We start from the raw sequence: 13198 nt of genomic DNA, 5'->3' as shown, positions 1-13198 counted from the left end.
AAACACAGACCTGACCGGAGAGGTGAGGAGGATTCTGGAATTCTAACATGATATTCCTATTGGTTCCTCAATACAGAGATTTCCTCTTGTGAAGTCAGGTGATCATATGACCATCGCAGTGTCTCCATGTGACTCCCTAAAACCTGAGAGACACAACATGGAGAAGATTCTAGAAGTCACCAAGAAGATGATGGAGCTGCTGACAGGAGAGGTGAGGAGGATTCTGGGAATTCTGGGACATTATCCAGTAACAGACAAGGGATGTGTCTGGATGGTGACTGTATCATTGTGTGTGTCAGGTTCCTATAAGGTGTCGGGATGTCACTGTCTATTTCTCCATGGAGGAGTGGGAGTATTTAGAAGGACACAAGGATCTCTACAAGGACGTCATGATGGACAATCAGCCGCCCCTCACATCACCGGGTAAGAGGAGACTTTATTGTAAAGGAGAGAGCAGTACAGAGGCTCCACCTAGATCCCCCATCATCTGATAAACACATAGAAACAATGTATTCAGTCAGTGTGTGTGTTTCCTACAGATGGATCCAGTAATGGGGACCCACCAGAGAGATGTCCCCGTCCTCTGTATTCCCGGGATTCCACACAGGAAGGTCACACCATCCCCCACCATCATCAGGTAGATGAGGAACAATCACTGATAGTATCATTAGGATCTGTACATTATCTGCATTGTTACCATTGATGTCATTTTTATTATATATTCAGAGTGGAGACCTGAGAGATCCTAAAGTTGATGCTGATGGTAAAGCAGAAGAAGAAGAGAGGTATGCGAGGGATGATCAGCAGTCTATGGAGGAGGATGGAATAACGGGGACATTTATAGAGGAGGACACTCCTACAGAGATCAGCACAGGTGGGTCATTAACACTAAATCCATTCCTCCACCCATACTGCTCACTGATTGGTCCAGAGTAGGGCGGGGGCTGGGTGATATCAGCCTGTAATCCCCTGGTCGCTTTCCTGAGCTGTGTTCCCCGTCCTGTATTCCTGGATTTCTCTCCGATAATCTTCCTTCTCTGTGCTGCAGACACAGTTTATGTATCTAGACTGGATTTATGGAGATCCTGGGGTTCAGCTATCGTAAAAATTTGAATAGGTGTTACTATATCTAGGTACCTGGCGAATGTGCTTTGGGTCTCCTTTCCCATACCCGGGTCTAGTAAGATCTCTGACAGAACAATTCTCCCAGGATTACTTGTTCTGTTGTCTGCTGTCTGTGTCAGTATCAGAAACCATGAAACAAACTGAGACAGAAGTACAATCAAATCACACTTGTTTATTAATAAAAATAAAAGGTAAATAGGAAAAAGCTTAGTCAAGAATAGCCAGAGTCCTGTAGCCAGATGGGGTAGTCAGCCAGTCCAAAGTTCATTAACAAGATCGGGTAATCGGCCAGGCCGGAAGTCAGGGATCCAAGGAGAGAAACCGCAAGCACGATAAGAAGCCAGGTGGGATGTCAGCAAGCCAGTCTTGAAACAAACAGCAGGAGATGGTTCCTAGTGATGTGACACTGTTTCAATTCAATAAAGAAAGTTAATTGTTCTTACTATTATTTTTGGTTGCACGTGCCTTTAACCCTTTCATGACTAAGCCTATTTTTGGAATTTGGTGTTTACAAGTTAGAATCCATATTTTTTGCTAGAAAATTACTTGGAACCCCCAAACATTATATACATTTTTTTAGCAGAGGCTCTAGAGAATAAAACGGCGATTGTTGCAATATTTTATGTCACACGGTATTTGCGCAGTGGTGTTTTAAACGCAACTTTTTGGGAAAAGGGACACTTTCATGAAAAAAAAAAAAAAACAGTAAAATTAGCCCATTTTTTTTGCGTAATGTGAAAGATAATGTTACGCCGAGTAAATAGATACCAAACATGTCACACTTTATAATTGCGCGCACTTGTAGATTGACGACAAAGTACGGTACCTAAAAATCTCAATAGGCGACGCTTTAAAAAAAAATTACGGTTACCAGGTTAGCGTTACAGAGGAGGTCTACTGCTAGAATTATTGCTCTGACGATCGCGGCGATACCTTACATGTGTGATTTGAACACCGTTTACATACGCGGGCGCGACTTCCGTATGCGTTTTCTTTGCTTCGCGAGCTCGCGGGGACGGCGGGCGCTTTGAAAATTTTTTTTTTTTTTTATTTATTTTAAAACGACTAAATTGTTTTAAAAAAATAAATAAAAATTTGATCACTTTTATTGCTGTCACAGGGAATGTAAACATCCCTTGTGACAGTAATAGGTGGTGACAGGTACTCTTTATGGAGGGATCGGGGGTCTAAAAGACCTCCCACCCCTCCTTTACACTTCAATGTATTCAGATCGCCGAAAACTGCGATTCTGAATACCGGATATTTTTTTTAAACCGGCGCCATTGCCAGCCGAGTAAACGGGAAGTGACGTCATGACGTCGCTTCCGTGTTTACGATGAGGAGACTGGAACGAAGCCGATTACGGCTTCGTTCCAGTTCCTCCGCAGCAGCCGGAGGCGTCGGACCACTGATCGGTGCTCCCGATCGAGCGGGAGCACCGGTAACAGCGGCGAGAGGCGGCGGGAGGGGGGGACGTCCCCTCCCGCTCCTCCGGCATAACAGCCGAGCGGCTTTTAGCCGCATCGGTTGTTATGGCTGGAAAGCCAATCGCCCGCTGAACAAAACGGCACCGGGATGATGCCTGCAGGTGCGGGCATCATCCCGGTATACCCCTCGGAAGCCGAGTACGCAGATCTGCGTACGCTCGGCGGGAAGGAGTTAAAGTCCACCAGCAGGGGTTCTTCTATTGTTATAGTTTCTATATTGGATGTGGCACAACAACTCTACACAGCATTGTTTTCAATGTAACCAGCATAGCTCTACCTCTATATGCGTTACACCCACACCCGGGGCTTCTTCAGTAGGTCCAAAGAAGCTTTGTTAGAACATATAGGGGGATTATGTGCATGGAAGTGGGTCTCTTGATCCTCTTGAAAATCATAAACAGGAAAAATGGGTGCATCAAGCTGCGGCTAAATCCCTTCCACACCACATAGACTCAACTGACCCGCAGATGGCCTTGTTTTCAATGTAACCAACATAGCTCTGCCCCTATACGTGTTACGCCCACATCCTGGGCTTCTTCGGTAGGTCCGTTTTGGCCTCACATTAGCATATAACATATGGGGAGAAGCTTTGTTAGAACATATAGGGGCATTATCTGCATGGAAGTGGGTGTCTTAAACCTCTTGAAAATCATAAACAGGCAATTGGGTGCATCAAGCTTCGGCTAATCCCTTCCACACCGCATAGACTTACTTGACCCGCAGATGGTCTTGTTATCAATGTAACCAGCATAGCTCTGCCCCTGGAAATGTTATGCCCACACCCTGGGCTTCTTCAGTAGGTCGGTTTGGCCTCACATTAGCATAGAACATATGGGGAGAAGCTTTGTTAGAACATATAGGGGGATTATCTGCATGAAAGTGGGTTTCTTTTATGCAGAAAACAGCCCCCTTTAATTTCTGAGGTTCAGACCACATTGCCTTAAGCTTAAAGAGGCTATTGAGCCCTTTGACATTAAAAGACACAAACTTAAAAGAGATGTTTTTTTTTTTTTTTGTTGCCTATTCATACTTACCATACCTAGGCGGATGCAGCAACATCGCAGATGGCTTGGTTCTCTCACCTCCCTGAGAGGAGAGTTGCTGCCTGCCAGTCAGCAGCTCTCCTGCTCTGCTCATTGGAGCACTGTGGAGGAGCGGGGAGCTGCTGTCTCAGCGGCTCGCTGAGTGGCTGAGACTACCATCAATCAAGGCAGCTGGTGGATCAAGACTTCCTAAGTCGGGATGACCCACTGCCTGGACTGGTGACATCAGTGGAAAGCGGACTTCAGACCGCTCTCCACTGAAAATGGGTCACAGGAGCGCAAAACTAATTGCTAAACGAATTGTCTAAAAAGCTCAGGCTGGGCTTCTCATTTCATTGTCATCTGGAAGCATAAACAATACATAAAGTAAGAAACGATATGACCGTACTAGCGAGAAGGGAAACCCTGGATTTGGAGAAGAACTAATTCCTGAGGTAGCACGAAAAGGCACAGAATGGGGTTTCCCTCTACAAGTACACAGCTGAGAGGCAGCAAAAACCATGATAGAGTTCTGAGACAAAATAGAACAAGCTGACCATATCAAAGAAGAGAGGGTAGTCCATCCAGGTGTCTGTATCGGGGTAAGAAGGCCACATTTGAGATAGGATGATAAGGTCCATGAGGCACTGCGTGAGGAGGGATGTTGGTATATATGTCACACCAGCAGGGGTGGACTGACAACTCATGGGGCCCCCGGGAAATTGGAGATTATGGGGCCCCCGGGCAGTAGGAGATTATGGGGCCCCCGGGCAATCCGAGATTATGGGGTCACACAGGATACACACACACACACACACACAGTATAAAATCACACAGTATACACAGACATGTACACACAGTATACACAGACATGTTTCTTTTGGTACTGGAGAGGTGGGGCAGCTATAATCTCAGGATTTTTAGACCAAAAGGAAGTCGGTAAGGGACATTTCAGAGACAGATGTAAAAAAAAAAAAAAACACAGATTTTTACATACTGTCCCTGGTTTTACTGAGGCTGGCAACCCTAATGGGGTCCCTAGTGGCTCGGGGCCCTTGGGCAGTGCCCAAGTGGCCCAATGGTCAGTCTGCCCCTGCACACCAGGTATTAGAGACTGGAGCTAGGCCCAAACTCTGAATGGGAATCAACAAAAGATAAGATAAAGGAAAAAAAAAAGAAACCGGAACTAAGCCTGGCATCCCTAGCAGCATCAGTTGGGAACTTTGTGGGGGCTGAAGAACACTTCCCAAATACGCAACAAAAAGTTTCAATCAAATCAGTCCAGGCTATCTTGTCCCAGGCCTGAAAATGTCAGGTTGGAGAGATGCCTACCAGAGATAGAAAGTTGGCAGCTGCAACCAAGAAACTTGGCTGGGCCTTTTTTTCATCTCAATAGGTGCCAAGATATGCCATTCCTTCTGGTATTTGCACCCCGCCTCCAAAGAAAGAATGGTGAATGTTTTTCCTTGATAGGTAACCGATGGCTTAGTTGGGAACCCCCAGTGATGGATGATTTTATGGTTGTGGAGAGTCATTGTGATGGTGAGAAATGTTTTCCTGTGTTGAATAGTAGCCTGTGACAAATCAGCGTAAAGAACAATGAGAACTGAGCCGGCAAGTGCATAGCTTTTTCCTTGACATGGTAGTAGTGGATCCTGGAGAAAACATCCCGCGGCACTCTATCCACGGGGTAATCAGGTTTGGGCAGCCTATGTGCCCTGTTTATGATAAGCTTAAAGTCCTGCAGGTCGGGAACTAGATTGCACAATAGTTGTAGCAAAAAAGTCTTGTAATCCAGAGGAAGGAATCATTTCAGGAACCCCACAAAATTTGATATAGTTGCATCAGGACCTGTCCTCCCAAATTACTAATTTAGCCAGAATTTTTTGCAGATCGGACTGTGGGTCTGTGCACACATCCACTAAGTTGTTGTGGTCTGTGCACACATCCACTAAGTTGTTGTGGTCTGTACACACATCCACTAAGCTGTTGTGGGTCTGTACACACATCCACTAAGTTGTTGTGGGTCTGTACACGCATCCACTAAGTTGTTATGGTCTGTACGCACATCCACTAAGTTGTGGTCTGTACACGTATACACTAAGTTGTTGTGGTCTTTACACATATACACTAAGTTGTTGTGGGCCTGTACACGCATCCACTAAGCTGTTGTGGGTCTGTACACGCATCCACTAAGCTGTTGTGGGTCTGTACACGCATCCACTAAGCTGTTGTGGGTCTGTACACACATCCACTAAGTTGTTGTGGGTCTGTACACACATCCACTAAGTTGTTGTGGATCTGTACACACACCCACTAAGTTGTTGCGGTCTGTAAAAATCTCATCCATCTTCTGCTCTGTATGTGTGACTCTTTGCTGCAGATCTTGCACAGAGGAGTTAGTCTTGGTTAGAATATCCACCATGTCTAAGTGCAGCGCCCCCTTAAGGTCAGACACTGACACAGGCTGGGTAGTCGCTGGAACATTCTCTAATGGATTCTGCAGATGATAGGTCTGCTCTGCCTGGTAATGTCCTCTCTGGGAAAGTCCCCCTGCTTAGCTTTCTTATGCCGCGTACACACGTAGCGGACTATCCGACAGACTTAGTCTGGCGGACTTCCCGCCAGACTGTCCGTCCGACTTTCCGAACGGGCTACTTGCCCACACACGGCACTTGTTCAGCGGACTAATACGGCGGACTAAGTCCGCCGTACTATCTGCCCTACTTTTGAAATGAACGGACTCGCCCACACACGCAGAGGAAAGTCCGCTCATTTCGAGCGCGTCTCCAGGTAGGCGGGGCCCACGAAGGAGACGTCGCTGGCCCCGCCATCTGGTATGAACGTAAAGGGGAACCCCAACGCCGAAAAAATCGTCGTGGGGGTCCCCCCCAGGTCCACATCAGACCCTTGTCCGAGCACGCTACCCGGCCGGCCAGGAAAGGGGGGACGAGCGAGCGCCCCCCCTCTCCTGAGCCGTACCAGGCCGCGTGCCCTCGACATGGGGGTGCCTTGGGGAAGAGGGGGCACGTGGCCCCCCCACCCCAAAGCACCCTGTCCCCATGTTGATGAGGACAAGGGCCTCTTCCCGACAACCCTGGCCGTTGGTTGTCGGGGTCTGCGGGCGGGGGGCTTAGCGAAATCCGGGAGCGCCCTTTAATAAGGGGGCCCCCGGATACCGGCCCCCCACCCTATGTGAATGAGTATGGGGTACAATGTACCCCTACCCATTCACCTGTGAAAAAAAGTACAAAAAAAAAACACAACACAGGGTGAAAATTGTTTATTGCACAGCTCCGGGGGTCTTCCGTCTTCGGGGGTCTTCTCGCCGGACTCCTCCGCTATCTTCTTCTAGCTCTTTTGCTAGCGGAGGAGCCCGGCTTTCTTCCTCGCCGCCGCCCTCTTCTTCCGACTTCAGGGGTCTTGTCCCCCTCTTCGGTTCTTCTGCCGGGCCACCGTGCCTTCTTATAGTTCTTTTACAGGTGGTGGTCTTCTGTCGCCGCCGCCGCCTTCCGGCCTTCTGTTCTTCTCTTCAGATGTTGACATGTCACATCCTTCGCTCACAATGGCTCCGACGCGATGTGCGGCGACTTATATAGGGACATCACCAGATGATGTCCACGCCTATTATGATGTCACAGTCCCAGCATTCTCTGGGACTGTGACACCATAATGGGCGGGGACATCATCCGGTGATGTCCCTATATAAGTCGCAGCGCGCCCGGTCCCCGTCGTTGTGAGCGGAGGGAGCGACGAGTCAACATCTGAAGAGAAGAACAGAAGGCGGCGACGACGACGAAAGCGGCCGATCACCGACTATATAAGAAGGCGCGGTGGCCCGGCAGAAGAACCGAAGAGGGGGACAAGACCCCCGAAGTCGGAAGAAGAAGCCGCGGCGAGAAAGAAAGCCGGGCTCCTCCGCTAGTAAAAGAGCTAGAAGAAGATAGCGGAGGAGTCCGGCGAGAAGACCCCCAGAAGACGGAAGACCCCCGGAGCTGTGCAATAAACTATTTTATCTTGTGTGTTGTGTTTTTTTTGTACTTTATTTTACAGGTGAATGGATAGGGGTACATTGTACCCCATACTCATTCACATAGGGTGGGGCGCCGGTATCCGGGGGCCCCTTTATTAAAGGGGGCTCCCTGATTCCGATAAGCCCCCCCGCCCGCAGATCCCGACAACCAACGGCCAGGGTTGTCGGGAAGAGGCCCTTGTCCTCATCAACATGGGGACAAGGTGCTTTGGGGTGGGGGGGCTGCGCGCCCCCCCTTCCCCAAGGCACCCCCCATGTCGAGGGCACGCGGCCTGGTACGGCTCGGGGGGGGGGGGGCGCTCTCTCGTCCCCCCCTTTCCTGGCCGGCCGGGTAGCGTGCTCAGACAAGTGTCTGATGTGGACCTGGGGGGGACCCCCACGCCGATTTTTTTTTTTTTTCAGCGTTGGGGTTCCCCTTTAAGTCCATACCAGATGGCGGGGCCAGTGACGTCTCCTTCACGGGCCCCGCCTATCTGGAGACCCGCTCAAAATGAGCGGACTTTTCTCCGGGCGGGAAAAGTCCGTTCATTTCAAAAGTACGGCGGATTGGCACACACACGGCCGGATTGTCCGCCGAAATGCGAGTCCGGCGGGAAGATTGGAGTGCAAAACTACTTTCTAAGTCTGCCGTACTTTCGGGTCAAAAAAGTCTGCCGGAGGCTACACACGGGGGGGATTGTCCGGCGGACTTGAGTTTGCCGGACTTTTCCATCCGATTGTTTGATCGTGTGTACGCGGCATAAGTCTTTGCTGAACTCGGTGTGGAGGGGCTGTCAGGGGGAGAGAACTCACTAGGCCGCTAAGCAGGGAGACAGATCGAAACACACATGGTGGGGTCTTGGAAGTCCCATGTCATCACAGGGGGAAAACAATCTGTCAGCTTGTGCTGCACTGACCAATGTGTTCCCTGCTTTGGTATTCCAAAGGATGTTGGGCTGTGATATCAGTCTCCAGAGAGCCAAAAACTGGACACATCTGTCGCTCTGTACTGGCGCTTAGCAGGCTCGAGATTGGGAGCTCCTCAGGAAGCGGCCATCTCAGAAGTCAACCGGACACACCCCCTTCAAGTACATTTTTAAGCTACTACTGATTACTAACATTATCAGTCCTGACCCTTCAATTATATAGATAAAAAACAGAAAAAATATTGCGCTAACCAAAAAAATAAAATAAGTGCATAAACCAGCAGCTACATACGAACATAACCAAATTCATATAAAACACAAACAATATAATGTAGCGCTAACAAGTGCTATGAAAAACACGTGCCAAAAAATAAAAAAGATTAAAAAAATGAATAAACTCCAAGTGTTCAGTGAATACAAGAAGTCCTTAGAGTCCTCATAGGACAAACATATGGTATTTCACATAATATAGAAGCTAGAAGGTGATCTTGAAGACATCTTAAAGCAGTGGATTCTAGGTAAAGACGAACAAGATGGGTACTCTTACCAGAACCATAAGGTCATTCGTGCATATAAAGATAAATGGATCTCCACAGGTCTGCCAGCCGTTGGGATTACTGTGAGTCATCTGGTCATAGGAGGAATGATTCGTATCGTCCTATAGATTCCTTTTTCCCAAGGGTCCCGATGGAATGGACGGACAAACTCAACTCCAACAAAAAACCAGGAATGATGGATAACTCCAAACTCATATAGAGAATCACATAAGGGACAAAAAAGAACAACTTTCCATAGTGTAGATGAAAAAATATATCGGATGGCTGTTTATTGGCATAAAATCAGCGAATACAAAATCTTGTATTCGCTGATTTTTTTGTCATGTGTTTTTCATAGCACTTGTTAGCGCTACATTATATTGTTTGTGCCTTCAATTATATAATTTATATTGTACATTACATACCCCTGACCCCTGCACTATATTCTCTGTTGTACATTGCACCATTCTGATACTATATAGTCCTATCTTTTGTTTACTGTATAATAAAATTTACATTACATAGGCCTTACTTCTTTTGCACCCATTTCCTACCAGCTGAACATTTTATATCTGATGATCTAATTGGAGCACAGACTTTTACATGTTGATAATAATGTGATAACATCCTCAGACTTTGAAACCTTAAACAGAAATTGATAATGAGGGAGAAGTCAATAACCCAATGATGGGGGTCTTCAGGGTCAGTCCAGTCTTTATCTTGGTTATTTTCCCTCATCCTCACTCTCTGACCTCTGGTGGGGCTCAGCCCCGCTGTTATTCATGACTAAATCATGGACTAAATAAGGAAGTGCAGGACTTCTTGTGTTGGGAAGATGACAATGAGTGATAGAGGGGGAGGGGACACTCGTCCTATAATCCCCTCATCACTGTCACTCCTATAAAAGACAGTTCTCGTTGTTTCCTCCCTCTCTGACTAAGGTCCATGAATAAAGAAATGATCTGGTAGGAGATCAGAGGACCCATTTACTAGTTACCTTGAGGGGGGAATTGTAAGATCCTCAGAGACAAAGCTGCCTGATATGGGCGGAGTCCTGGTTTAGGGGAACCAATCAGCTCATGTCTAGTAATAATCTTTGTATTTCTATTTTAGTAGATGGACGGGAGATGAGGAAAACCTCAGAGGATTGTCTCACTTTGTCTCCAGACTGTAAAGTAGAAGATGAGGACATCACACAGTATAGTCCAGGAGAAAACCCGACTACCTCAAATGTCCATCCGGCACCACACAGTGTAGATGGACCATCGTATTCCTCTTATCCTGAGGAACCTCAGACTGTGTGGGACGGTGTCGGACCATCGTATTCCTCTTATCCTGAGGAACCTCAGACTGTGAGGGACAGTGCCCTCCTTCCAACAGAGAGGATGTTTTCCTGTACTGAGTGCGGGAAGTGTTTCCGTTTTAAATCCAATCTTTATGTGCATAAAAGATCTCACACGGGGGAGAAGCCGTATTCCTGTCCTGAGTGTGGGAAATGCTTTTCATTGAAGTGCAATCTTTACAGACACCAGAGAACTCACATGGCGGAGAAGCCACTTTCCTGCTCTGAGTGCGGGAAATGTTTTTCAGAGAAGTCCAATCTTTATAATCATCACAGATTGCACACGGGTGAGAAACCATATTTCTGTTCTGAGTGTGGGAAATGTTTTGTACAAAAGTCAGCTCTTGTCAAACATCAGAGGTGTCACACAGGAGCAAAGCCGTACACCTGTCCTGAGTGCGGGAAATGTTTTTCGGATAAGTCCAATTTTTATAATCATCAGAGATCTCACACGAGAGAGAAGCCGTATTCCTGTTCTGAGTGCAGGAAATGTTTTACACAGAAGTCCAGTCTTTACAAACATCAGAGATTGCACACAGGGGAGAATCCAATTTCATGTCCCGAGTGAGGGAATAGTTCCTCACTGAAGTCCTGTCTTCCTGTACATCAGAAATCCCACACAACCCTCGAGGTGTATTAGTGCCTTGAGTGTGGGAAATGTCTTCTATATGAATGTTGCTGGACATCACAGTTCTCATGTGGGGAAGAAGCACACCCTGAGATACACCTCAGATATACTCCATGGCTGATCTTCATCATGTAAGAACCAGTTGATAAGGAGATCAGAGATCACCAAAGACATGGATGAAGTGTTGTACCGTGTTGGCCATTGATAGAAGGAGAAAAATAAAAATTGAGTCATTACCTTTTATTGGCTCAGTACATTTTGTGGTGTAAGCTTTCATAAACATTTAAAGGGCTACAAGAACTGGAAGTGACGTTTTTTTCAATCAGATTAAAAACGTCACTTCCGGTCCTCGTAGCTTGCATTCCACGCTGACACGCACTTCCGGTTCTGGGTCCCGGTTGCCATTCCCTATAGAGAACTTCAGCGTGCTGGTTTTCAAGGCTCCCGGACATCCACAGAGGCCTCACCGCTGCTCCATCTTCCAGCGGCATACCACCCACAATATTGTGACCAAGCCAGCCATTTACTACATGGACAGCGGCTCAGACCACAGAGTGACCCCGACCCCCAGACCATTTATTTATGTGCTTGATACTACTTTCTTGCTGTGAGTAGCCATTTGGCTTGTTTTGTCCTAGTAAATGAATACCTTAATACTGCACTGAGTCTGGCACACCTTGTTTTTGTCCTATTTTGTCTTCCACTCTCAGGGTTGCAGCCGCCAGTGTAACTGGAATTTAGCCTCCGCAGCATTTCCAGAATACGCCCCTTTTTAACTAATGACCCCCACTAAGCTTCTAATTCACTCCCTGGTTATCTCTCACCTCGACTACTGCAACTCCCTCCTCATTGCATTACCTTTACATAGACTATCGCCCCTTCAGTCCATAATGAATGCCACTGCCAGACTCATCCACCTTACCAACCATTCAGTGTCCTCCACCCCTCTCTGCCAATCCCTCCACTGGCTTCCACTCACCCAACGAATAAAATTCAAAGTGCTAACAATAATTTACAAAGCCATCCATAACTCTGACCCAGCTACATCACTAACCTAGTCCCGAAATACCAACCAAACCGCTCTCCGGCGGGCAATCCGGCTGTGTGTGTGCTAGCCCGCCGTACTTTTGAAAAGAACGGACTTTTCTGCACACAGAGGAAAGTCCGATCATTTTGAACGCGGCTCCAGGTAACCGGGACTAGCTGGCCCCGTCACCTGGTATGGACTTAAAGGGGAAGCCCTACGCCGAAAAAAATGGTGCGGTGGTCCACGCCTGGGGCTGTTTTAACAAACCTGCTAATGGTTTTCTGCTGACTGTATTATCTGCTCAGTGTGTCATTCTGAAGGACTGCAAATCAGCAGACTGAAAGTGCAGCTGCAGGCCTGTGTCCATCCACACCCCTAGATTCTGCCTCTAGTGGTGGGATGGAATTCTGCAGGCGTTTATAGATGGGTTACTCGAGGTTGACCATGTAGGACCTCTGAGGGGTTTCTCAGCTGCTAGAAATTGGCAGTCTGAATGAAGGCTTGCTGGAATTTGTCAGTCTTGCAAACGTCTATAAACGGTTTTCTCGGGTGAGCTTTTCCTGAGGGTTTTTCTCAGCTGCTGGAATTTGGCAGTCTGAATGAAGGCTTCCTGGAATTTGGCAGTCTTGTAACTCAGGTGAGCTGCTCCTGAGGGCTTTCTCAGCTGCTAGAGCTTTGGATGGCAGGTGTAATGTCTTGTCCTAAATGTGTATGTGCATTAATGTTTGACATCAATGTGGGTAGCTGAGGTTTGATAAAAGTCAAACAGCCAGGAGCCTGCAAGGAGACAGGATAGCTCACAGGGATGCGAGCCCCCACCCTAGGAATTCTTTGATAATATAGCAGTGGGAGAGGAGTATTAACCCATTAGTTGCCTGTATTCTCCTCTGAAGCCGTCCGCTGAAAGAGAAAGAAAGAATGCTAGCATGTGATATTGTGAAGAGGAGAGAAGGAGGAGAGAAGATGTTGAAATAGTTAACAAAGTTGTGTTATGTTGCTAAAGAAACAGAGAGGAATCCTCTGTGATAAAGAAAATTGGATAAAGGAAGTTAAGAAAGCAGACAATTGTATCACAGAGTTGATGTTATGCAAA

General features: G+C 47.3%; 3 protein-coding genes across 3 annotated transcripts in view; 2 read left to right on the top strand and 1 right to left on the bottom strand.

The window, feature by feature from the left end:
• The window catches only part of LOC143986898 (uncharacterized), a 1277526-nt gene that overhangs the window by 679498 nt on the left and 584830 nt on the right, over positions 1 to 13198 (bottom strand). The gene's annotated exons all lie outside the window — the stretch shown is intronic.
• The window catches only part of LOC143989990 (uncharacterized), a 184351-nt gene that overhangs the window by 5311 nt on the left and 165842 nt on the right, over positions 1 to 13198 (top strand). Inside the window, exons 2-3 of the mRNA XM_077490231.1 lie at positions 77 to 211; positions 300 to 423. Coding sequence (XP_077346357.1) covers positions 77 to 211; positions 300 to 423 — 259 coding nt within the window. The remainder of the gene's footprint in view (positions 1 to 76; positions 212 to 299; positions 424 to 13198) is intronic.
• LOC143989688 (uncharacterized) overlaps positions 1 to 13198 on the top strand; it is a 162172-nt gene that overhangs the window by 73724 nt on the left and 75250 nt on the right. The window lies entirely within an intron of this gene.

Source organism: Lithobates pipiens, unplaced genomic scaffold (assembly GCF_037356315.1).
Source record: "Lithobates pipiens isolate NorthernLeopardFrog02 unplaced genomic scaffold, aLitPip1_a1.2 Scaffold_18, whole genome shotgun sequence".
Taxonomy (NCBI): Eukaryota; Metazoa; Chordata; class Amphibia; order Anura; family Ranidae; genus Lithobates; species Lithobates pipiens.
Note: the sequence above shows the minus strand (reverse complement) of the source record. Positions and strands in the feature narration are given on the sequence as shown.